Genomic DNA, 27,428 nt, shown 5'->3' with positions numbered 1-27,428 from the left:
GAGGTCTGATTAATGGTTGATTTTTGGTTGAAGTCGACAAATGACGGTGGATCAACCATCAAACAACCATCCACCTYTAGCCAAGTAACTAACGTTGAAACTGTGTCATTGAATCAATGTTGTTTTGTCGTTGAAATCTAATGACTGAAATGCATTTGTCTGATCAACATCTCATCAATGTCAGCTGTTTTGCTGCACCACTTCCCCTCCTCTCCCCCTTATCCGTGCTCTGGGTCAGAACATTTTATTACTGAGCGGGGGTTATGTTTTAAATTGAGCACTGTAGAGGATAGTCGGTGCTGATTCCTTTCTGTACATTTCTAACTTGTTCATAATAATTCTCATTGACTGTTTGCGTGGGATATATTGACACAAAAACATCTACAACTTACTACAAGGAGTGGAGCGGTCCACCCCCACCATTTGCATGAGTGGGATGGCCCAACCACACAGCTGCTTCGCTGTTGGCTTGTTGGCAAAAGATGTTAATTCAATGTTGAATTATTATCACAAAGGTTGCATGTATGGTTGATGTCAACAACTGACGGTGGATCAACTATAAAACACACTCTAAAAAGAAAATAGTTGAACCAACTTAATTGAATTGCTTCTGCAGGTAACAAGCAATTTAATTAAGTTTATCGAACTGAATTTATTAAATTTATCCAACTTAATTTATTAAGTTTAACCAATTCAATATATTATAATCATCCAACTCAATTTGTTAATATATTTTTTAACAAATGTATTAAGTATGTTTAAGATAACAGATTTAAGTCAGTCTTACTCAAATCATTTAGTTTACTTCAAAAATGGTAAATAAACTTACATAGCACTTTTCCAGTCATTTTGACCAATGAAAGCACTTTACACTAGAGTCACATTCACACATTTATTTAATGCACAGATCAGTTGGGGTTAAGTGCCCAGGGGTCACATTGGCATGTGGCAGGAGGGAGCTGGAATCGAACCATCATCCTTCCGATCACAAGACAACTGCGCTACCCACAGAGCCACGGTGGCCTACCAGGGAATCTGTCCCTGTTAGCTTGAGTCATTGTGTCAGACAAGGGATACAAACGTATTGCACTTAATTATTTCAAGTAAAGTCAAAGTGAATCCAGTGTGTTTCAGCACTGGTCCTCCAAGCCCTGCAAGTTTAGACATTTCCCTAATTCGGCACACATGATCTTAATTGATGTCTGATTAACGGGGTTTTGCTAAAATGAAATGTTCAATCAATGTAAGCTGTTTTTCACACCCCTCTACACACACCCCTTTCCCCCCACCACCCACCCCTCTCCTGGGCCCATCTACCCCTCAATCTCCTCCCCCCTTTCCACTCTCCTCCCCTAAAAACCAAAGTCATTTTTAAACTTTTGTACACAGTTTACCCATCATCTGCCAATGATATTGTGTTTAACACCAGTGAAGAAACTTTTAGTGGTATGTTATGTAGACCTATCAGACCTAAAAATGTACATAAATCCTTAGCTTTCATTCAATATGAAATCAACCCAAATCTGCATGTAGATCCGCATTCAGATGATGGTTGAGTCAACGTTGATTCCTGACTGATTCAATGTAGAATCAACACAAATATGCATCCAGATCCACAATCAAATGAGTGTTGAATCAACATTGATTCAATGTAAAATAAACAGAAATATGTGTGCAGAACCACATTCAGATGAAGGTTGAATCAATGTTGATTCCTAAATGATTCAATGCAATATCAACACAAATATGCATGTAAATTGACATACAAATGATGGTTGAATCAATATTTATATAATGTCAGTTATGGTTGAAACCCTAACGTTGATTCAACATACAAGTCACCGACCACTTTCAATGTTGTTTCAATGTCAGCATTCAACGTTGATTCAATGTTTCTGGCTGACATTGATTCAATGTTGTTTCAATCATTCTGTGCTATCTGGGGTTACACTGATTTGACAAGATAATATAGTTAATGAGAAAGATGTAAAATTTGAAACAATTATCAAAATTATGATTGTAAATTAACTGGTAGTCGACAGTTTTGGGTTGTTTTGCATGGAGAAAACTGAAAAACTATAAAAGCACAAATGCAACAGGTGGACAGGTGTGTATTAGTGTTATCAGGTGATATCTGTCACCTGATAACACTGTTTCACACAAGGAGTACAGGGTTTCCCCTAGAAAACTTGCTAAGCCCGGTAGTCAGGGCGCCGAGGCGGTCCACTGGCAGTCCATCGTGTTTTTGTATTAAAAGATGTTAAGTAGACAATAAAAGTAAAAATATCACTGGCTAATTATATGTTATGGGAAAACATCATCAGTGAACTGCTATATAAACCCACAACTAGCCTTAAAAACAACTAATCAAAAAATACAATTAAAATAAATATCAATTATGTCCACTTCTGTCAAATACAAAATAAGTCAGCGGCTCCATCAGGCCCTCCAGAGCTTCAGGGGTCCCATAAATGCTAATATTTTAACATAGACAACAGATATATAAATGTAGCATTTGTTTATTGAGATTATCATTGCTGTTAAATTTGACACAATGGTTTTAGCATATATAAATTAAAATACTTTAAATTTTTTAACATTTATATTTAAGATTTTAAGGAGCTGGCAAGTTTACTTTGTAGAAGTTTAAAGAACAATATTCATAGTCAGATTGGTTTGTTACCATAGCTACAATCTGATGATGTGAGTTTAATCTTTGAGATTCAGCTCCGTTTGTTCACAAATACAAATTAGTAAGCTACAGTTATAGTTTATTGCTTTTTAGGTTTGCCAGTTAAACAACTCCCCCTGTCCTAGGTTTCACTAAATCTAACACAGAAGTTGTTAGAGGTGCTGATGTTTTTAGCAACAAAAGGGGCCCCTAAGTCATATTCTGCTTCAGGTCTCAGCCGATTTTTTAAATTTTATTTTATTTTCCTAAAAAAATAAATAAACAAGAGAGACTTAGCCTGGCGGTGGCGGGTCGCCAGGCCTATACTGGTGTTAGGATTCGGGTTAGTGTGGGTACTCTTTCCTATAGAGGATCTTCGGGGGAGAGTTCTGACAGGCTGACGCACCGGCAGCGGATTCCGAGTGATTGACTGGTGGACCTTTAAGAAGCAGTGGAGCAGTCACTCATCGCTCGATGGTCCCACTTGTTGGTCAGAGTCTAACCGGAAATCATGTTGAGGATGTTTTTAAGTGACTTCAAGTAATATTTTGGTCTTCCCTCAGAAACCGATGAGCTGAAGGAATCAAGCCAAGAACCAAGTCTGGACTACAAGCGCGTTTCCTGCCAAGACCGAACATCTCCGCCTGCCGCTCTCCTCCCTCTCCATCACTGATCATCAAGAGAGCTCCCGGATCCTAGCCTTTTCCCTCCGTGCAACCACCATCCAAAAGACGGTAAGCGTATCCCTCTAAACCAATCAAGATCTCTCAACTCCGGTCCCTACTAATGTCTCCCTTCTCCGAACAGAACCTGAGCTGACCTGCCTACCCATCCTCTGGAGCACAATCAGACTGTACCTTTTGAAATGCATTAAACTTTCACTGAACAGTGTTCTCTGGTGTTGTGTGAACTTGCATGTGGGTCAGGAAACTGAAATCCAACATGATAACTGGGGGAAACCCTGGAGTATGCTAAAGTGTTCTATCAGTCAATTCTTCAATTTTATCTGCCTTATTTAGTGCTTCCAGTTACCGTTAAGCAACAGATTCTTTAGGCTTGACATTATTAGCCATTTCTTTATTCTAAATTCACTTATACACTGTAGTAAATAAGGGAAATCTTTTTTTTCTTTGTTTGGAGTAAATCTAGAGAATTTTACAACTTGTTGGTCCGAATTTGTATAAATTGTACACAATAATATATTTACAACTGGAAGTAAGAGCAAAACACAGAATGAAATAATGTTTGCTACTCTGTTACTAAGCCACACCAATTCCCTCTGGTGATTTCAGCAAGTTTTGGATTATTGAGGGTTTCATACCTCAGAGAGAATATTTCTCTTTTTTTGTTATATCTTGGGGAATATTTTACTTGGCTAGAATGTTCTAAACAGCTCAGTAAGCGTTTGTCAGGAGCATAGTTCCATTATCTGTAGAAGATAATGGAACTCACTGGAGTTCACTGAACAAGCGCTACCTGTGAGGTGCGAGTGTACTCCTCATACAGAGAGTCGTACTCGCGGCTCTTCTCTTGGTATTGCTCATGGTAGACCTTGAGCTGCTCTCCCACTTCCTCTATGCTGTTCTCCTTAACCAGCTGAGCAACAGAAAGCAGAGGAAGAAGATGAAATCAGTGGTTCAATGCTGAAAATCTAAATGTTTGCTTTAAACTTCAGTCACCAAATGGACCAACCTGCTGGAACTTGGAGATGGGGTAGAGCAGTTTGGTGTCCAGTTTGGCGTTGTACTGAGCCAGGGATTCATGGTGGTAGTGATTGATGAGCTCCACCACAGACTGGAAGGTCAAAGGCTCTGAGAAGCCATAGCGACCCTCCTGGTGATAAATTTTGATCAGTTTATTGTTCCCTCCTTTTCTGCAGGGGGAGACAGAAATCTGATAAACAGGATGGAACTGAACCTTGGATGTGTGTGTGTGTATCTCTGCAGCTCTACCTGAGAGTCAGAGTGTATTCGCCCTCCAGTTTGCTGGAAGCGTCTCGCACCAGAAAGGTTCCATCTGGAGTGTCTCGCAGTTTCTCATTCACCTCCTCTCTGCAGACATGGAAGCAGGTTGGATCTGTGAACATCAGTTTTCAAGTCCTGCCACAAAGTCTCTATTGGACTGGACTTTGACTGGGCCACTCTAAGCCCATGAACATGCGGCATTCTATTGCAGCTCTGGCTGTATGTTCAAGGTTGTTGCCCAGCTGGAAGGTGAGGCTTTGTTTTCCAGGCACATAGTGCCATTTTATAGCACAATCAAGTAACTGTGTTACTTCCAGTTGTTATAAAAATGCTGTAGATATCAAATAGGTCTTAAAAAGAAATTTGACTTTTACATATTATCACTTGAAATTGGGCCTCTGTGTCAAACTCCTGCTCTTTCTGAAACTCCACCTTAATAAAGTCATCACAATATGGCTCCTCTATTAACCCTTTAACAAAGTTTTTACTGTATACATTTTCCATAATACTGCCCCTCTAAGTCAGTTGAATCCTATAACAGCTCAATCCAAGTTCCAACAATTCTGACCAGCTTTCTGAGAAGAAGCCTCCATCATATTGCCCCATGGAAATGATAGAAAAGTCTTATAAAAACACCGCTAGCTTATATATCAAAATATATAATTTCCTTCGACTTCACCAATATGTCAATCTGTCAAATAACATACTGAATATCTGTTTGGCTTGCTTACCTGGAAATATCTCCCCAGTACCACTCAGCGTCGTTCAGCAGGCTGCTTGTGTCCGTCATATCTGATGGGGTTATTTTTGATTTGGTTGGTTTCGCTGGAAGAACTGGAAAAAAAGCAGAAATTCTTATTGAAAGCTGGTCAATCTGATGGAATCCCAATTTATGATCCTAAAGATAAAGAGTTTACCAGGAGGAGGGAAGTCTTGCTGTGCAGTTCTCTCCACCAGCAGCCTCTCCACCACTAGGATGGGAAAATCCTCCTCCCATGAATATCTGAAGGTCAACAAATCAGTCAGCCTGGCTTCTATCTCAACTCCTTTCCTTTGCTTACAGTAGCACAGAGGCCCAATCTAATATACTGATCAGCTTCAATTCAGGGTCAAAGAGCTCACCCTTGGGCAGAGGGGCTTGTCCGAATCAGGAGGGGGCCAAAGATCCTTCCCAGAGTGTGAGTGTCCAGGCCGTTACTGGCCTGTGCCTGGAGCACCTTGGTCAGATGTGTGAGCAGATACTGCAAGGTGAGATGATGGTGGAGCGGGACCACCGTGGAGTTCTCCAGAACCAGACTCACCTCTCTGTCATGGCTACCAGCAACAGCTCCATCTGCCAGATATTTAGGCAATTATCAGTAAAACTTAATTGCCTTATGTAGAGCTACTAATTGTGTAAGTATATTTGACTGAATGATTTTTAAACTACCAGAAGATTATTTCATTATTAGCCTTTATTTCACTAGGAAAATCCTATCGAGATTATAAATCTCTTTTTTGTGTCACTTTTAAAATTTCCAGAACTTCAGCTGTAGTAATGACTGGAAGATATTTACTTTCAAATGACTCATTAGAAAACAGCATCATCTTTGACATATCTGCATTTAAAACAAGTTTAAGGTGATAAAGACTTGTTTGTAAATTAAAGCTGACTTTATTTCATTAAAAACACTTTAGATACTAAGAGACCAGAACCATCTAAAACAGTATCACCAGCATGTATATATCACCAGCGCTTTTAAATGCTGTTGTTTTATAATGAAGAAAAGTGTCCCAAGATCTGATCACTGAGGAACACCAAGATGAAGTTAAACCTCCTACTTGAACATACTACAATTTATTAGTTAAACAGTTGTCAAACTACATAAGAGTTTGATCTGACAAGTCAATAGAGTGAAGTCTGTAATAAAATCTCATGATTCACTGTATCAAATGCTTTAGAAAATTTGATAAAGAGGGCTGCACAGTGTTGCTTATTATCCCAAAAAAAGTCAATAAAATCACTAACCACTTTTTGTAGGTAAAATTCATTATGTATCAAATTTTATGATAAGTTGATGCATAAAATTAATTGTGCATTACATTTGAGCAGAATGAGTGAAGAGTCCTTGTATACTTCAAAAACATGAAGGTGTTTTCCAAAACAAAAAATATTTTTACAATACAAAAGCTATCCTTTAGGAACTTTCATCAGTAGAACCATATACCGCATGTCTACTCAGTGTGGGACCCACCTAGAAACTGCTGGTGAAGCAGCTGCTGCATGGCTGCAATTTGAAGTTGCGGATAGACGCATGCAGGGATGACAGGTGATGGGAGGTCTCTCAAGTAGCGCAAGACGCTCTCAGACAGGAAACCCATGTCACTCTGAGCAGCATCGCCTTCTGAAGCAGACAGAATGTCAGGGAAACTATCAAAGAAGGAAGTTTATGACTAACTACTGGTAAACATGAGACAGAATATTAGAGCTTCAGTGACATCTTCATTGAATCTCTATGACCCGGCCACCAGGTCACGTCTGCTCCTGTGCAGGGAACAATATTAACATTACTATTGCAACTTAGCGTCTTTGTTGCTATATTCAGAAAAGTTTCAAAATTAGTATTGGCAGCTCATGCTTTTTAAAGATCAGCCAGAAAACTGCGATCAGTGCACCCCCAAATCCAAAAATGAGATTTGAGTAAGTATGTATTCATTTATATATTTTCCAATCCAATCACTGTACTCACCAGTGCTCAGGGTGTATACTGAGCTGTCTGATGTACTTGCTGTTCTGTACAATATTTTGCAGTCCAGACCTAAGAAGAATAGAAAGCACACATCAGTAAAAGTTCAAAGAAAGAAGCAGAGAAATAAGCTCAAGAAGAAGAGAAACTGATGGCTTGAATTGGAATAGTTTAAAATATTATCTTCTAAAAAAGATGGATCCAGGGCATGTGGTTTTCCCTTTGGTGGTTATGTAGCAGCATACACAGTAGGGCTTCAACAGAGAAACTGGTCATTTGACAACGTTAATAGATCAGAAAGTATTTCTGACCGACTAGCTTGAAAAAAATGGGTTTAGAAAGTTTGCATCTACAACAACACAAACCTCAGGCAGTTCCTGGAGACAGGTCTGTCTTACAGGTAGGAGTGAAAAGCACACAGCGTGTGTGGAAGAGGCAGTTCTACAGCACAGCTCTGGTATTTCTGTTTTGAATTCAGAGACAGCTTTGTTGTTTTTTGTTTTAAACACTATTTCTTTTGTTTCTCAAGAAGCATTTGTCTTTAAAACTGAGTAAAAATATCAATAATAGGGTCATTAAAAATAATTTTCTATTTATTTTTGTCCCACTTCTTGAGAATCACTGATTTAACATAATATAACTGACTGGGTTAGTATCAGAATACATTAAAGATCTGCTGTTGTATTAACCTTCCAGACCTCTTAGGTCTCCTGGTTCGGGGAAGGCAGAGCAGACCAGACATTAAGAAGCACCATTCAGCTTCTATGCACCACAAATCTGGAACAAACTTCCAGAAAACTGCAAAACAGCCAAAACACTGAGTTCATTTAAATCTAGACTAAATATATACTGTTTAGAGCTGCTTTTGATCCATAATAACTGAACTATTGACCAGTATGTTTGATGTGTATTGATGATTTATGAAGAATTGTTTAACTGTAGTACACTCTAAAAAATGTTTTTTGGGCTGAAGTTCATCTGATGGACTTATTTACATTAATTTAATTATTTTGCTTTTGCTATGCCAACTTACCTTTTTGTGTTCATTTAACTTAAAACGTACACTAAATAGTTGAATCAACTTAATTGAATTGCTTCTATGGGTAACAAGCAATTCAATTAAGTTTATCCAACTTAATTTATTAAGTTTATCCAACTTAATTTAAGTTTAACCAATTCAATATATTCTAATCATCCAACTCAATTTGTTAATTTTATTTAACAAATTTATTAAGTATGTTTRAGATAACAGATTCAAKTCACTCTTACTCAAATCAYTTATTTTCTTCTAATAAACATYTAAAATCTCTTTGTCTYAATTCTACAGAAAGTCAACTCAAACTTTTAAGTAGTTCCAAACTAAATATTTTGGAAAACTCTTTTTACAGTGTCCTCTAAATATACTCTAATTTAAAAGCTACAAATCTTTTCCTTAAAGGACCTTTTTGCTTTAACTTTACTTGAAATAATTAAGTTCAATATTTGTAAACTATAAAAACTTGGGCTTACATCGCTGCGAGGGGAAAAAAATGGCAGATTCACAAAACTAATTAGCCGGAAGTCATGATCTTGTTCAGAAGTTATTGCATCTTTCATATTTGCTTCCTTCTAACAGATTTGTTTTCCAATTTTATTGTACAAGATGAATGCCTCATTAAAGTAGAAAAAGACATGATCATTAATAATACACTGGGTGGCCCTTTTCATTTCAAGAGTGTGTCAAGAGAAAAAGAACTAAAGAGTCCAAAAAGGAGGAGGCAGAACTGCAAATGGAGTCCTGCTGGGCTACACCACCCTCAACTTAAGGTGGATGAATAGTGTCAGCTTGGTCACAGGGTGAACAGACAGCCGGATGACGTGGATGCACCTCTGTGTTCGATGGCTTGGATGAGTCTGACCAGGGCTGGGGGAGCCGTCTCTGGTGGAGTGAACTGCTGGCTGAGGTCTGGCACTGGAACAGCTGAAACAACAACACAAACCTGTTACACTCCGCCCTACACGAGCCTGCTGCTCACTACCACAACTTCCACAGATTTCCCTGTAGAGAAAACCAGATGAAAGATGAGTTTTGTGTCCCCCTTTTTCTCCTTAAGAGGTGGACACACTGGATTTCATTTGAAGAACAAAACTGGATTTCATATCTGCACCTTGCTTGGTAAAAAACAACAACAATGCATTAAAATGATCTAATGTCTACGAAGAAAACAATTGAATCTTCAAATTCAAAACTTCTTTATTTCAGGATGTGTGGTGTTGGTGGTGAGGGAGAACGCAGGCAGACCCAGGTTGTAGATAAGAAATTATGAATTTAATAATGAAACAGCTCAACAGTCCAGACAAGGCAGGCAGCACAGAGAGCGAGGAAAACTGCAACTCTGGTAGCAACAGATCTGTAACGACTGCGAGAGAGCTGACGCTGGCTCAGGACTTAACAGTACGACTGAGTAGACACTGCTACGACAACTACAACATTAGACAAGGACCCGACAAGAGACAAAGACAACAGGTAGGCTTAAATACACAGGGAGGGTAATCAGGGAACGAGACACACCTGGGAACAATCAAGACAGGACGGCACAGAGACTCACAGAAACAAAACCAAAATAAACACAGAAAAACTCAAATCCTCACACTTTATTGATCTCAAAGGGAAATTTAATTTACTTGAGTAACAAATTAGTTTGCTGCACGTAAACTGATGAAAGAAACAACTCGCTAACAGGAACAGCAGGAAAAGAAGAGAAAAAACTGCAGATGGTGGGGAAAAAAATCGATCTACTTCACAACTCCCTAAATCAAACCTTTTCAGCAGGGAGAAAAGAAGAAAGAAGAAAAAAAGAGAAATCTCATTCACTCCCTGTTCTTCCCCTCCTTTTTCTTTTCTTTTTTCCACTCTGGCTTTCTATCTCTCTTCCCCAGCGCTCCATCCTGTTCGGGGTTTCACCTCGGCTCTTTGCGTGAGTGAAGCACAATAAAGGATTAAACCTACTGAACAAGCAGAAGCCCGGTGCCAGGCCCGGCTCAGCCCAGTCAGAACAGCCAGAGTCTCCTGCTCCATTCAGGACTTTGGGTTGAAGGGTTGTAGAGGGAGTGGGCTGCTCCACTGGATGTGGGCAGTGGTGCCGGCCTGGCCTGGCTGAGGCTTGGCAGCCGACGAATGTTCCTGGCTCTGCTAAACCGCTGCTGATTATTAATTTGGGGAGTTCAGAGGAGAAATGCCATTCAGCACATTCCCTCCACATCCTCTCTCTTTTTCTCTCTCTAAAAGCCCCCATTTCATTTTCTTTTTTACTTCTTTTTCCTCTCCCTTTGCCTGGCTCCATATTGGCCAGTTAACTCTGAAAACTCTGCTCTGAACTGCCTCTGCCTCACAGCAGACCTCACTTCATTCTCAACATCATGTCACAGGATATGCTTCTAGATGCATTATACCTTCTGCTCAGTGTTAGCAAAACACAGGAAACCAAAGAATCATACACTTTTAACTAGGGATGCACCGGTTCACTTTTTTCACTTCCAATACCAATACAGATATCTGAAGTTTAGTATCAATCAATACTGATACCAATCAGATACTGAAAAACTGTTGGTTAACTTAAAAGGCTTTTTTTTACAACACAGACTTAAATGTACAGACTTACAAATTTATTTAATACAGTAACTCTGCACCAGGACAAACACTTAAATACATCAACAGTTTCACAAGCTTGGTCTAACATGTAAAAACAACAACTTTCATTTGTTCAGACAGGAGTATAACAATCAATGTTAAATAAATGATGAAGAAACTGAGACAGGTTGACTATCTTGGTCAAACATGTAAAAAATAAACTTCACCAAACCTTCTTTCAAATGGTTCAGAAAGTCCAATGAGGAATTCTAAATATAATGTAAAATAAATAATAAAGCATGGTGTTGCCCAGAGCACAAAGCATAGAAATTGACTGAATAGATTTGTCTCTATGGCTTTAGCACACAGTCACTAATACCCAATCTAGAATTGTTTTCAATATCAGGGCCGACACATATATTAATATTGGATCAGTGCATCTCTACTTTTAACTCCAAACCTAAGTAGGGACAGAAGTTTAACACATTACTTTTGTTTAATTTTGTTTCATTAATTACATAGATTTTAACATGTTAAAAATCTGAATGCAACCAATTGTACTTCTCTGTTTAACAATAAATATCTTGAGCTGGAAATTTTGTATTTGTATGAACACCCTGTGCTTACGGTCTTACTGCTTTAGAGACCAAAGCATCACAGGAAAGTCCTGACCTTAATCAGAATCTGTGCTGAGTCTCAACAATTGCTCTCCATCCAATGAGCTATAACTTGAACTATTTTACAGAAGGAGTGTACAAAATTTTCTGCTCTACAGATGTTCAATACTGTGATGGCTTATATTCAAAAGCTAATATATGAGCCTTATTAGAACACTATTCTAATGCATAACATTTTATTGTTCATGGTATTTAAATAACCAGCTTATAAATCTAAACATTTAGGAGTTAAAATTTTGATTCCTCTGTAAGCCATGATATTCAGCTGCAAAACTTAGTTTCTGTAGAAGCTAAGAATGCTTACATTTTCAGCCTTTTTTAAAAACTTGGACTTAGAAAATGATGGGTAAAACACAAAAAGGAGGATAAAACCTGCCAAGCATTTTAAAACCATGTCAGTGACTCCATGAAAGTTGGCAACAAGACCAGTTGGCGTCTGGGTCATGAGTTGATACTCAGGTTTCACTACTCCATGTCTTCAGTACATCCCAACTATGTCGACAGGCCTAACCCTATCCCTAACCCTAACCCATCACAATGACCGGGCACACTGTAAAGCCAGAACAGAATACATCAAATACCTTAGGCATTGGAAAAAGATGCCACAACTGTGGCAAACACAGAAGAGGGTTACAAAAAGTCTTAATACTCGGACGAATAATCTTTTAGAGAGTTAGTAGCTGCATTTCCATTATAAATGTGAAAAACTATCAATATTCTGCTAATGTAAAAAAAAAAAATAAATTTCCAACTGCAGTTTCCGTTAAATAGAAAATTTAATTAAAATCAATTAAAATCAGATTGTTTATAAAGTTAGTTATTAAAAATGATGGTATTGTTACACAAGATATTGTAAAGGAGCAGTAATATGTAAAATCTACTTTATTGAGCTTTACATTATGTTATGTTATTCCCTCATCAAAAACATACTTGGAGCTTTGATTCTTTTCATCAATGTTGCCATCTCCCATGGCAACCATTCAGCCTTGCAAAACTGCAACTCCTCCTCCAAGATTCTGAGCTTTGGACTCATAGAGCAGGCCTTCCCCTGTGATTCCACCTCTCAGCTCCTTCAGACTAGTAAGTAGCTATTAGCAAAACACCTGATAGAACTGCACAACTGCTGAGTTCATTATTGCCGCTACGTCTCAGAGCAATGTTGGTAAATACATTGTTAAAGGGTTAATAGACAAGGGTTTTTAGCCTTGATTTAAAACTCAGGGTTTTAGATGTTTTGCAGTTTTCTGGAAATTTGTTCCAGATTTGTGGTGCGTAGAAGCTGAATGTTACTTCCCAATTAATGCACACTACAAAGCTGCTTACTCATGTAAGTGAACAGCAAAAATGAAGAGAAGTTTCAACAATTCTTAGAAATATTTTAATCCCATATATACTAAATATTCAAGTGTATATCATTGTTAGGGGTTTTATTTACTGCTTCCTTTGCCGTCTCTGACATGCTAAAAGAAACAGAAATAAAGAAGAATTAGATAGCGGTGTGCTGGGTCTCAGGATGTTTGGTGTTGGTGGTGAGGGAGAACACAGGCAGACCCAGGTTGTAGATAAGAAATTATGAATTTAATAGTGATGGGTCCGGCAACACCGATGCATCGGCGCATGCATCAAGCCCACAGACCAAAACCCGTGTCGGTGCGCGTATTGGTTTCAGCAAGTCACGTGACCGATACAGGAACTGTTTCAAAATGACATTAACGCGCCAAACTGTGTTTATAAGAAAGCGAATCTGTCAATCTGTCAAATGCATTTGCCAAACAAATTCTTGATCTTTTACGGAACAGCGTCAACTATGGAGCAGCTTCAAAGGAAAGGTTTCCACAGTGTGGGACCATTTTTGATCTTATATTGGAAAATAAATGTTTTCATTTTTGTTGTTTCATCCTGTTCTTGTAAGTTTCTACTTGATCTATCTGAACCCAAATTCAGCTGAAATTGACTCTTAGTTTACTTTCATATTATGTTCTGCAGTGTTGCATATGTTTCACTAAACTGTCTTATTTAAATAAATCCACATTTTCAATGTTGAGGCATTATAAGGCCAGGCATGAGAATGAAGTTCCAGATACACATAGATAAACTCAGAAATAGGCTACAGCCATTCTACAAATGACTCAGTTGCATTTTATAAATTATTTCATATACAGTGATCCCTCGCTGTAACGCGGTTCACCTTTCACGATATTGCTGCTCTGCAGATTTTTTTGTGCAGTTTTTTTTTCACAGTGTTCTGCCTCCTGATTGACCATGTGATTGGTAAAAACAGTCTCCGCGCTTCTTCTCTACCTGAGTGCCAATAAAGTTACAGTATTTAATACAAATTGGACATTCAGGAGATGGAAACTGAAACTTTGAATGTCAGCTGGAAAAAAACTGTGGCCAGAGGCAGCAAAACCGGACCGGAGGTTAGACAAGATCCATCGCTCTGCCGTAGATACAGCTGTGAATCTCACGGGGCAGGTTGGAGGAGACGCTTTAATGACATGACTCCGGATCACATTAATGCCCGATTGATGCACATGCACATCAGCTGCTCTGAAAACAGGCTTTGATCTTTGTTTTCAATGTAGAGTATTTCATTATGATGTATAATAATTGTAAAAACTAAAAGGTAACTACTTCACGGATTTCGCCTTGTTATTTTTGGAACACAACCCCTAAGAAAAACAAAGTTCGCTGTAAATGTAGTGTTCACTTAATTTTTATATACAGCAGGAGAAGTTTTGTCAAAAAAGCTTAACAGACTAAATTTCAAAATGTTGTAAAAACTTTTTTTTAAATAAAAATTTGTAGAAAAAGAAACAGTTTATGCATCCTCATTCCAAACACATTCACTTAATTTTTCACTTTATGGTACATGTTCACATTATTTATTGACTGTATATTAAATATATTTTTAATTTAACTGAAGATATGACATAATACAAAATATTATATTCAATAAAATACAAAGACTTAAATCTTATTGTATAGACTAGGTTATCAAATCACTACAATGCCTGTAGGAATTTTTAATGTCCAGCAGGTGTCAGTATTGAGTGACACAGTATCGACACAGAATCGACACAGTTTTGCTATGTGTCGAAACGATACATGACGCCTCATCTACCCATCACTAGAATTTAATAATGAAACAGCTCAACAGTCCAGACAAGGCAGGCAGCACAGAGAGCGGGGAAATCTGCAACTCTGGTAGCAACAGATCTGTAACGACTGCTAGAGAGGTGATGCCAGCTCAGGACTTAACAGTATGACTGAGTAGACACTGCTACGACAACTACAACGTTAGACAAGGACCCGACAAGAGACAAAGACAACAGGTAGGCTTAAATACACAGGGAGGGTAATCAGGGAACGAGACACACCTGGGAACAATCAAGACAGGACCGAGAGACTCACAGAAACAAAACCAAAATAAACACAAAGAAAACCTCAAATCCCCGCACTGGGAAAGTGAATCCATCTGGTTCTGTAAGTGGGCGACACTCTTGTCTTGTCCCCTTTAAGCCTCTCTGTATAACTTTTGTTTTTTTCTGTCTCTACCGTCTCAGGACCCTCTCTCAGTCTCCTACATCAGCTCTTTGAAAATGTTTTCTCTATAGCGGGGTGAGATCAGGGAAAATAGGGAGAATGAGACGAGGCCTCTCCTTTCAGAGCGCTGCCTTGCTAACACGGTTTATGAGCTGCCCAGAGACAGTACAGACTGTGTGTATGTGAATCAGGGAGAGAGCTGGGAGGACAGAAGAAAGAGAGGAGCACGTTAGGCAGCGAGAAGGAGGACAAAGGGAGGAGTTTGCAAAAATGCCAAGGCCTGGTTCACTTCAGCAGGCATTTAGAGGGAGGCCAGGGAGGGGAGAAGGAGAGGAAACAGCTCTCCCTAGGTTACCAAATCTGTTTCTGTAGAGTCAAACTGTTGGGCTGTTAAATTTACATCTGTTGCTACGAGAAGTATTGAAAATGCCTGTATGAAAGATAAGATGATTGTGTGTGTCAACCTTTGACATGATTGTCACTTATTAAAGAGCACACTTTTCATTTGGTAGGTTTCGCCCCAGCAAATTATCTTAATGAAGCCTATTGGCAGTAGTGATGCACAATTCACTTTTTCACTTCCAATTCTGATACTGATACCTTAAGCTTAGTGTCAGCTGATACCGATCCGTGTTTACTCTTTACACCATGGTTTAGACTTAGATATGTGATTCTATGCATCATAATTTCAGGGATGGAAACATCTTGCCTCCTGTCCTAACATAGCATGAACTTCACTTTTTTTGCCTCTCGTGGCATTTATTTAGAAAGAAATAAAACAGAAAGGCGGGGGAGGACATGCAACCAAGGAGCCAAGTAGCAGTGTTGTAGTCAAGACCACATAAACCGAGTCCAAGTCAAGACCAAGACCAGCACCCCGTGCTACATGACAATAAAATTAAGTGTACCTATCAAAATGGCTTCTCAAATTGATCTGAAAAGTCCACAATTCCATAAAAACACCTAAATATTAAATATTTAGAGCTGAAATAAATTTAACCAGTATTAATTCAAACTCTTCTTCATTCTGCTTTGTTCCCATCTCTGTGCTACAATCCACGGTGGTCTCCTGCCATCCCTAAAAAGATAACGCCCTGGGTGGTTGCCCATATTGCCCATGTCAGAAACCACAACTGTCTCCACCATTAAACATAGCAATTAAGGCAATACATTAACGGTAAACAACGCTCAACTATGAACACTGTCCAAGGCGCAATGAGCAAGAAGTAACCAAGCAGAAGGAGCACCGTGACTGTTCTCTGCAGACATTGCAGCCAATGTCTGCCATGACAGGAGACGAAAACAATCAATGAGCAATGAGCATGCGCTGCGTTCTCACGTTGTTGTTTTATTTATTTGTCAATTAAATAAATCTATATATTTTTTAATGAAATAAAATAATAGCTACTGCAGTGTAAGCAGAGCATGACGAGAACAAAGAACGGCTCTCAGTGAAGCTTCAGTCCTATAAGACTTAGTAAAAATCAGTCCAGAAGGTTCCTGAATGTCATATCACTATATTGCAGACTTTAGTTACAGCGTTGTCCCATGCGACATGTCAGTCAACACCTCCGCACAATAATTCAGCGCATGAGTGACAACTTTTTTTCATCGCAGATGCAACATGTGTGTCTCTGTAGCTTTGCTAACATCATGTCCACAGAGCTTGCCTTTTTAAACTTCCTTTCCAAGTGACGCTAAAGTTGGACAAAGTCTGTGAAAGCGAAGCGCTGCTGAATTTGCATGTCGCCATATCTTATGATTTATGTAGCAGAATTATATTACTGATGATTAGACATACCGCTCAGAGAAAACCCCTGCGCATGTCTTCTAGCTCCGCGTGCGAGTAAAGGGGGAGGCGATGGATGACAACAGACACACGTAAGTCATGTTATTGTTTGGATTTTACGGCGCCACCTTAAGACCCTGAACTTCACATTTTAACGGAAAAAAAAGTGCAATGCGACTTGGATGTAACAAGTAACGTGACAGTTTTGTAGAAATGTAGTGAAGTAGAAAGTACATATACTTACTGTAAAATGTAGTGGAGTAAAAGTAACAAGTATCCATTATTAAATCTACTTAACCCTTGTGCATGCGAGGACTGAGCAAACGTAGAGGACTGTGGCAAATGATACAAGTTTTACGTGTGGGGTCTGTTGGACCCCATTTCTAAACACAAGGGTTAAGTAAAGTACAGATACACGAAAATTATACTTAAGTACAGTAACGAAGTACTTGTATTTTTTGTAACTAAGTACTTGTACTTCGTTACTTCCCACCACTGCTGAACCGATACAGAAAAACAGGGCTGAATGACTTAAATGTTTCTTTTTTTTAAAACGCAGACATGAATGCACTGAATTACAAATTTATTTGGTAACTCTGCACCGGTACCGCACACTTAAATGCACTAACTTTGGTCAAACATGTAAAAACAACTTTCATTTGTTTAATACTCCAATTAGGAGTAGAACATCCAATGTAGAATAAATGATAAGAAACGGACAAAAACAATAGGTTCACTATTTTAGTCAAACATGTAAAAAACAAACTGCAACAAAGTATCATGATTTGCAGTTGTTGTTGATTCTGACCCAAAAGCAGAGAGGCAGAGGCGCCGTATAGGGGTAGAAAGTTATGACAATTCTAATGGCCCCTGACCGACAGGGGACCCTCCACAATCTATTTATATTTTGTTCATAGAAATAAAAAAAATTGGGGCCTTGTCAATTACAAAATTAATCATATTGTAATTTTCTAATCAGGGCAGAGAAGAAATGAAATGTTACCCCTCCCAGACCAAAAAACACATATCCATATTTGCCCTGAACCTCCCCCAGATCTGCATAAAATGGTTCGTTCCTGCTTCGCTTGGCGGTGATGGTGTTAAGCAGTAGTCTATAGAAGACAAGAACGACTGTGGGAGTTACTATGCTGCTAAGAAAAATTATAAAATTAAGTTTTCAAGAAAAAAAATAGAGGGAGAGAGAGAAAAAGGTAAGAGTGTCAATTTGTAACCCAGTTTTTCTCCGAGAGGTGGGTTAGACTGTGTGAGATTATCAACCATTCAGCAGTTAGCTTAACTACAGACTACTGTTTGCCTCCATTTCACTAGCATTTAATGAATGAAGGAAAAAAATATCAAGATATTCATATATTAACGTGTCCCTTGTAACCTTTACCACACTTAACAGATGAGTCAGTCAGTAGCAGCTCTAACCCACGTCCCTCCTGACCTGCCCTTTCCTAAGTGAAATTAAAGCTGCAGTATGTAACTTTTCACATATTTGTTAAAACTGTCATTATGTTGTGACAGTATGGTTTGAGAGATAAATGTGAAAAATCTACTTCCTCTGCCTTCTCCCAGTGCTCCCTAGTAACAACCAGTCAGTGGCAGGAGAGTTTCAACGCTGTCAATCACAATTTCATGTGGCTGCTCATCCACCCTGCCCCTAGCTATGTGCTATGCTGTAGCTAGCATATCCTGTTGTGAATGCTCAGTCTAGTTAGCATAGCTACCAATGACGGCAGATAAACGATTTTCCTGTAACGATATGTTGTTTCTCCACCATTAGCACATTTAGCAGTGAGTGAATGAAGTTGATTGACAACACTAAGACCCTCCTCCTGGTTCTGATTGGTTGTTTTGATCGGATGTAGCATTTGTAGCACCGGTATCACACCGCTAACTGCGCCACTGGACCAGTTCTAGGCTCTAAGGAGTGGGGAGGCAAGAATAACAACACTTTTTAAATAGAAAAAGCCGGCAATTTACTGAATGCAAAACACACACATAAAATACAATACATGAAACCCCCCCAAAAAAGGAAAAGTATATCACTCCTTCTTTTTACTCTTTAGTTCACCTAGTTTATTTTAGTAAAACTAATCTAGTTTAATTAGACCAGTCTCTATTCTCCTAGGCTATTTTAGCCGGACTAATTTAAGTTAGTTAGACCAGTCTCTTTTCCTAGGTTACACCTATTTTAGGATTCCTATTTTTTTCCTGAGTTAACTCGTTTTCTTGTCTTTTACAGGTAAGGAAATACCTTCAAACACAATTAAATCAAAGTGGACCACAATTATTCAAATCACATTCAGAGACATAACATATGAAAATCAAAGTATGGCACTTTAAATTCAAGTGCAAGTCCAAATATAAGTTCAGGTACTCAGTTCAATGAAAAGCTTCTGTTTGATTCAGTCCAGAAAAAAAAAATTCAATCAGTTCTTAATCCTGTTCAGTTAGGTTTGAACTAGTTCCTGATATTCCTACCGTTCCGGCAGCGAATTACCATACGCAGGAGAGTCCCTCCCTGATACTACTCCTTTCTTTAATACCTTCACACTCTCTCAACATGCTTCTTCTCTCATTTTCATATTTATAACACTCTAAAATAACATGCTCTATTGTTTCAAACTTCTCACAATAATACAATAATCACACTTACCAGTTTTATGCTTTTGTATTTTAAAAAGTGAATAATTAAGCCCTGTATGTCCAAACCTTAACCTTGTTATTATTCTTTCCTCCTTCCTATTTCTTCCTCCCTTTCTTTTCCTTCCTACAAACTTTTGAATTTTATAAAACCATCTTCCTGTTAAACCTTCATCCCACCTTCTCTGCCATATTTTCATCAGCTCCTCATTGATTTTACTTTTCTCTTCAGATTTACTTGTCCTAACAGTAAAACTAATAGGATTATGTATTGCCTTCTTTGCCGTTTTATCAACCCTCTCGTTACCTACTACCCCTATATGTGCTGGAACCCATACAAAAACAACTAATAACCCCATATTTTGTATTCTAAATAGAGTATGATATATTTCTAATAAGATGTCCATCCTACAATCCGTATTGTTATATTTTATGCTTATCAAAGCCAAGCTTGAATCGGAGCAAATTATTGCTTGCAGTGGTTTTACATCCTCTATCCATTGTAATGCTAATAGTATAGCTAATATTTCTCCTGTATAAATTGATAACCCATCCGTAATTCGCTTTCCTATTTTCAAATTAAATTCTGGGATTGCAAATGCTATTCCTATTTCTCCGGCTATTTTTGATGCATCTGTGTAAATTTGGACATGTCGATAATACTGATTTAAATGTGATTGCACTGAATATCTATCTACCACATTTGATTTGTCTTGTTTCTTTACCATTAATGATATATCTACTATTGTTTCTGGTAGAATCCAGGGTGGTATAATTGATATTGGTTCTGTTTGACTAATTTCTAAAACATCCATTTTAAATTCCTTTACGTCCTTTTCAATTTTCCATCTATAACTTCTTATCTCTTTCTTTTCCTTTTCCCAACATGACTATAAAATTTCCCGAATTGGATGATCACATTTATTACCTATCAAATTTAACCAATAATTAATTCCTAGTTTAGTTCTCCTTAGATCTAATGGCATTTCTCCCGTTTGTATTTCTAATGCTGCTGTAGGTGTTGTATTGAATGCTCCAGTACACAATCTTAATGCTTGATGTTGAATATTGTCTAATTTATCTAGATGAGTTTTAGCTGCTGAACTGTAAACTAAACAACCGAAATCAAAGTCAGATCTTATCATTCCTGTATAAATCTGTTTTAACGATTGTCTGTCTGCCCCCCATTCACTACCAGTCAAACACCTTAATATATTCAACTTTCTCTTACATTTATCAACAATCTTTTGAATGTGAATATTCCATTTTAATTTTTCATCAAACCACAAACCTACAAAATTTATACTCTTTACCTGCTCTATTATTTGATTATATAATTTTAATTCTATTACTTTGTTTGTTTTTTTCTGAGAAAATATAATTACTTTTGTTTTATACACTGAGAATTTAAATCCCCATTTCAGAGCCCACACCTCTRTATCAATAATGACCTTTTGTAATTTCTTTACTATAAACTCAACATTTTTTCCTCTTTTCCAAAGTGCTCCATCATCTGCAAAGAGTGAACAACCCATATCCTTTCCAATATTTTTGAATATGTCATTTATCATAACCAAAAACAATAATGGACTTATAATACTAACCTGTGGCGTTTCATTTTCCACTACATATTTATCTGAAACTACTTCTCCAATTCTTACCTGTAATTTCCTGTTTGTTAAAAAAATCTTTAATCCATTCATATATTTTTCCTTTAAYCCCCAATTTGTGTAACTTAATTAATAACCCCTCTACCCACATCATATCATATGCTTTTCAATATCGAAAAATACTGCCACTACACTTTCTTTGTTTACTTGAGCTCTTCTAACTTCATGCTCAAGACATAATGTTGAGTCATTAGTGCTCCTCCCTTTACAAAAACCACTTTGATAATTAGAAATATATCCATTTTTATTTAAATAATACACTAATTTATTATTAATCATTTTTTCCATTATTTTACATAAGTTTGAAGTTAATGCTATTGGCCTATAACTTTCTGGTTTTGAATTATCTTTTTCTGGTTTAGCTATTGGTACAATAATAGATTCCTTCAATAACTCTTGTAATTTTCCCTCCTCCCATATTTTATTGAATAATTGTAATATAGCTTTTGACTTATCACTTAGTTGACTTATCTTTCTATACCAAATTTTATCTTTACCTGGCGCTGTATTTTTGGTCTTTTTAAGCACACAATTTCACAGTTCACAGCAGACATGCTTAGTGCCACTGAGTCCATCTGTCATACAGCATGTAAGGCAGTCCAAATCAAATCTCACATCATGGCATAGGAGAGATAGACATTTTTATGCTGATAAGCTCACAATAACTTTGGGTGACAAAGACACATGTTAATGTTTAATGTGACTGGCCCCACGGATGGACAAATTCAATGCCAGATCTCTAGAGTCCAGTACTTTTCAGTAAGCAGATGGATTAGCCCTTTATTAGCTGTGCCTCCAAAGAGATAAGGCTTATGATATGTTGTAAGAAAAGATTAAAGGGTTAACCCAAAGTCACAGCCAAAAGGGAGTACCTTCTAAACTACTGGAAATTGGAGGGTGACAGTTAAAGATGTAGTTCACCAGGTTCAGAAGTAAGAACACAGACTAAATTAAAAAGCTTCAGAAACTACCTGTCTGACAACATCAACTCAAGTTTATTTGTATAGCACATTTTCAGCAACAAAGCAGTTCAAAGAAATTTACATCACAAAATGATCATACAGTCATCGATTATGAAACAACCAATAAATTTACATTTTGTAAAATGCCATGATCCAAATGATCAAGCAAAACTACATCAAATATGAGAGAGGTACTGCCAGGTAACATCAGTACTTAATGGCGGCTATTGTTGGTGTCCTGGTTGTCCACAATCAGGTACTAGTTTTTTCAAGGCTATTAAATTATTGACCCAGACTAGGTTGGTTTGGGGCGATATTTTTTGTCTAATAAAAGAAATTATAAGCTTTTAAACGAGTTTTTGATTTTACTGAAGTCATTTTTGTCTGACAATAGAACGTGTTAAAAAGATTTGAAACATTTCATGACAGGCAAAACCAGAATAACTCTTTAAGGAAGGAAATGTGGCACTGTAAAGGAGGCAGTACAATACAGTCTGAGTGGGGATTCAAATTTGCCAATTTAATTTGAGCATAAGACATGTTCAAAGTCTGGAAGTGAGTGCTTTCCTTCTGTGGCTATTTTGAACAACAGTCTTATGAAAATGTTGGAACTTCTCATTAAATATTTATTTCTTTTAAAAATGTCATTTTGATATGTAATTTCATTTCTTATCTCTGGACAAGAAACTAATTTAACAGCACCTTACACAATTAATCTTGCTTTATTCATTAAACAAAGGAATTAAGCAAAATGTATATTCTAACCGAGGAGAACATCAGGAAAGGTCACAAAGGTTGAATTTAGGGTTAAGGTTGATGACTGATGGTCGATAAACCATCAAACAATCGTCCAATTCTAGGCAATTAACTAATGTTGAAAATATGTAATTGAATCAATGTTGTTTTGTAGTCAAATTTTAATAGTTAAAACGCCAACGTCAAATCCAGTGTTTTCCAACACTGGTCTTCAGGGCACACTGACCTGCAAGTTTTAGGCATTTCCATTATTAGGTACCATAATTTTAATTGATAGCTGATTAACAGGGTTATGCTGAACTGAAAACATGCAGGTCAGTTTGACCTAAGAACCAGGGCTGGGAAAAACTGCTTATCAATTTTGAATCAAAGTATGCTGTTTGTCGCACCCTTCAAAGTAGATTCAATGTCTCTGCCTGACATTTTTTCAATGTTGTTTTGCTCATATTGTGCCATCTGGGTAGCCAAATAAAGCTAGTCTTAGCCTCTGTTCTGCTGAAAGAATAATTCAATTTTAAGCAAACCTGCTTAAAATTAGGCAAGTTTTAGTTTTGACCATATCATCATTTTATGCATATTTTCCAACTCCAAGCTGTATAAACTTGAATGCTTATCGAATATAAACTTATTAGCTTAATGTATTTGCTTTATGAGGGAGAGTGGGACGTAAGGAGACCAACACCCAATATCAAGGTGTGCATAATTATTAGGCAGCTTCTTATCCACAGGCAAAATGGGCCAAAAAAGAAATGTGTCTCTGAAAAGTCCACAATTGTAAAGTCTTTCAGAAGATATTGAGGCAACCATCAAACGTTTTGCTGCAAAGTCAACAGGATCACAAGAAACGTGTTGAGAAAAAAGACATGCATGAATTGAGAAGAATAAAACGTGAAGCTACCAGGAACCCATTATCGTTCAGTGTGGTCATATTCCAGAATTGCAACCTACCTGGAGTTACCAGAAGGACAAGATGTTCAGAGCTCAGACACATGGTCAAAGTTAACAATGAAATGTCTTAAAACTTACATGGAGGTTCAAATATTTACAATAATCAATAAACAAAAGAAAACACCATAAAGCTGTGCATTCAAAGACGACCAAGGCCAGTCTGTACAGATTGAGGAGACACCATAACATCTACCAACAGAGCAGGTTAACTACTGTAGTAGTTTGAAAGGCGTCTTGGTCCAGTTGACGGCTCAGTTTGAAGCTTCAGGTTTTGGTGTTGAACCTCCCAGAATCTCAGCTGCTGCAGATTGTCTGAAGATACAGAGGAAAGTACAAATAGACAGTTAGTGTTAGAAAAATTTATGTTGATTTTCCTGAACAGCTGATGCACTGACAAACCTGACTGTGACAGTAAATTAGTGAACCTGAAAATTAATTGAATCATCACAATGTATGTAGAAATTTTTCTTTTTATGTGGATCAAATATGTATGCATTAAATGTTTTGCTGTGGAGTCTATTTTTGCAGTGGTGCTTTAAATAAATGCATAAAATATTTATTTTCTTAAGTATGTGTTTATTAGCTGTCAATTGTGTCAAAATATCAATTAATAAATTTACTGCTTGTGAAAATCTAAACCATCTGAATATATTTTACCATCTACATTAGTCAACTGGAAATGAAGACGAATAGGAACAGCAGGTTTGTCCTGGTTTGCAGATGAGGTATATATTTGTTTAAGGGCTGATGAAATGGGATCTCTGTGGATTTCAGAGATCCAGACACAAACAGTTTAATCTGAAGATTCTGGAGGATGTGTGAATAGGTCTGTCACCATGAAAAATGTTACTGTATGATAAATTGTTCCAGAAGTTCTAAACAAATGATAATATAGTTCTTTTGAGGCCATTTTTGAAAATAATATAATGGTAATGACAAAACAATAATGCAAGAACACATTCTCAAAGGTCATTAAACTTTAAATTCAAATGAACATTTAACACTGGAAGTGGAAGACATTTTTAATATCCAAAATAAATAAAACCAATGAATTTTGAAGTCTTTTTAAACAAAATTGCTTTTCAAAATAAGGTCTAGTTGAGACCAAAGTACCAAACTGAAGACTTTTATCATCCAGTTTTTGGTAGAAAGAGAGAAAAAAAGAGAAACTATAAATCATGCCAATGGACATGATTGAGTGTTTTAATGTATCATTTGATTAATTGATTATTCTGACAGGCCTATGTATGAACATTAGACTAAATCCTTAAGTATGTTGAAAAAGCAACATAAATGAAATACCTTTCATTATGTTCTGGTGAATAAAGTCTAGCAGCAGATGATGTTCCTGCAGGTCTACTTCTACCTTCATTACTGCTGAAGCAACAAAATACGGTTTCAGTGATAGTGACCAATATCCATTACTGCACTAATCTCCTGAAGATGCTTGCCGACTTCGGCATCATAAAATTAGATCAAAATGGGTTAAAGTTAAGACTGAAGACAGACTATCAAACTGTGCTGAGTGACAATAAAAATCCACGCTTAGCTGCGAAGAGCTAAAGTAGCATAGCTGACATAAACATTAGCTCCCTCCAACAGAAATATATGAGGAGGGCAGAGTATCAAAATACCAGACATATAAAACGGAACCTGAAATCATTTATAATTACTCTATGTCTCATTATAATAGGAGAGCAAAGCCTGCAGGTTTAGCTTCTACTTACTTCAGAGGGCAGACCACCGGGACACTCCATCTTGCTTCTGGGTTTGCCTGCCTATTTTTCCGGCCAGCCAACAATTCCACCACCCATTGGTCGTTTTTCAGACCACTGAGTCTCCTGTATCGCTCAAAATTGCACAATCTGTTTATAAATAATTTTAGGATATTATAAGGAAGTGCTGAGATATACCATTTTACACCGAACTAACGTATTTGCCACTTTGGCACAAGCACAGTGAAAAACTTTAGAGGCTAAAAACACTAGTTTACTGATATAAATTTGTTATAAAAGTATTACTGACTGCACTTTAAAAATTAGATATCTTTACGTCATTAAAGGTAAATTTTAAACAGTAAAGATTTCTTGGTTAATGCCAAGTTGTCATAACAAAGACATTTTGAATAATGTCAACTTTGTATTAAAAATGTCATAATTTACCGACTGACGCTTTATGAAAACAGTCATAAATATTCATGAAGGCTTATTCAAGTTCATGACAGGTGTTATGTCATGTTTATGAAAGTGTCATGACAGTCTTATTCACCCCCTTCAAATAAAGTGTTACCGAGAATTGTTCTGATGTTTTGCTATGTGAATGTGCTCCTGTTCATGGAAATGCAGAGACTATTTCTTTTCATGAATGAGATGAGAAAGATTTTTCTTTGATAGTACACATCCAAGGTTTCCCCCAAAAAACTTGCTAAGACCGGTTGTTGGGAGCGATAGGGCAGTCATTCATCCAGCGGTCCGTCGTCTTTTTGAATTAAAAAATGTTTAAAGTTGGCAGGAAATTTGAAAATATCACTTGATAATTATGTGTTATTGAAAGATTGTAAGATTAATCCCTTAACACCAACTACAAAGTCTTAAAAATTGTAAACATTTTAAAAAGACTTTAAAAAATAAGCAATGCTTAGCCTGGCGGGGGCAAAAGTAAAGCCTGGTGGCTCGCCAGGCTTACAATGCACTATGGAGACACCATGACATGCAACAATCGCCAATAACTGTTTATCTGCTGCAGTGTGGTTAATGCTAATATTTAACTTTCCTTGAGTGAAAGGCAGCATAGACCATTTATAGATCTCCAGTCCATCACAAGGCAACATAGGCGGACACAGGACAAATAAAGAAACACACTGAAATATGGGGGAATTTTTCTGCCATAATCCAAGAGTACACACATTCAGTCTGAAAGCAGAATTTCATGTCTTTTGTTCTCAAAACTTGTAATACTTTTGCTTAAATTTTTATTTTGAAATCAGGACTTCATGTCTTTCTTCTCAAAACTTGTAATGAGTGTACTGAAAACTTCTCCTCACGCTCACACTTAGTCTCTGCTCGGTGCAAATCTTCACTTGTAAAACTCTCTCCTGGCGGATGTGTAGTGTACTACGGAATAGAAAGCTGACGTCGTTTTTCTCCCTACAACCAGTGGGTGGCGCAGGTTACTACAATCAATACTAGCCACACAGGTATGGAGAGCCATTTCAGCCAAAATTAAATAAATAAATAAATGGGTGAAATAAATAAAAAATGAGTAAAATAAATCAAAAAATGAAGAAAATGAGTGAAATAAATAAATAATTTGTTAAATAAATAATTTAGCTTTTTCATTAACCCATTTTTTCATTTATTTATTTTTCATATTATCAATTTCTCAATTTCCCTTTTTTCATTAATCCATTTTTCATTTACCCACTTTTCATTAATCTATTTTTCATTTAACCATTTTT

The 27,428-nt window shown here is 37.2% G+C and overlaps 1 protein-coding gene across 4 annotated transcripts in view; it reads right to left on the bottom strand.

Moving 5' to 3' along the window:
* The window catches only part of pik3r2 (phosphoinositide-3-kinase, regulatory subunit 2 (beta)), a 91,540-nt gene that overhangs the window by 9,558 nt on the left and 54,554 nt on the right, over positions 1-27,428 (bottom strand). For 3 of the 4 annotated variants that reach the window (XM_008433459.2, XM_008433458.2, XM_008433460.2), the window contains exons 3-11: positions 9,229-9,321; positions 7,365-7,433; positions 6,870-7,019; positions 5,758-5,968; positions 5,553-5,638; positions 5,367-5,469; positions 4,624-4,722; positions 4,364-4,544; positions 4,148-4,267 (exon numbers count right to left, since the gene is read on the bottom strand). In XM_008433459.2, the coding sequence (XP_008431681.1) occupies positions 4,148-4,267; positions 4,364-4,544; positions 4,624-4,722; positions 5,367-5,469; positions 5,553-5,638; positions 5,758-5,968; positions 6,870-7,019; positions 7,365-7,433; positions 9,229-9,321 (1,112 nt within the window). The remainder of the gene's footprint in view (positions 1-4,147; positions 4,268-4,363; positions 4,545-4,623; positions 4,723-5,366; positions 5,470-5,552; positions 5,639-5,757; positions 5,969-6,869; positions 7,020-7,364; positions 7,434-9,228; positions 9,322-27,428) is intronic. The other variant, XM_008433463.2, reaches the window with a different exon arrangement.

Source organism: Poecilia reticulata, linkage group LG17 (genome assembly GCF_000633615.1).
Source record: "Poecilia reticulata strain Guanapo linkage group LG17, Guppy_female_1.0+MT, whole genome shotgun sequence".
Classification (NCBI taxonomy): Eukaryota; Metazoa; Chordata; class Actinopteri; order Cyprinodontiformes; family Poeciliidae; genus Poecilia; species Poecilia reticulata.
Note: the sequence above shows the minus strand (reverse complement) of the source record. Positions and strands in the feature narration are given on the sequence as shown.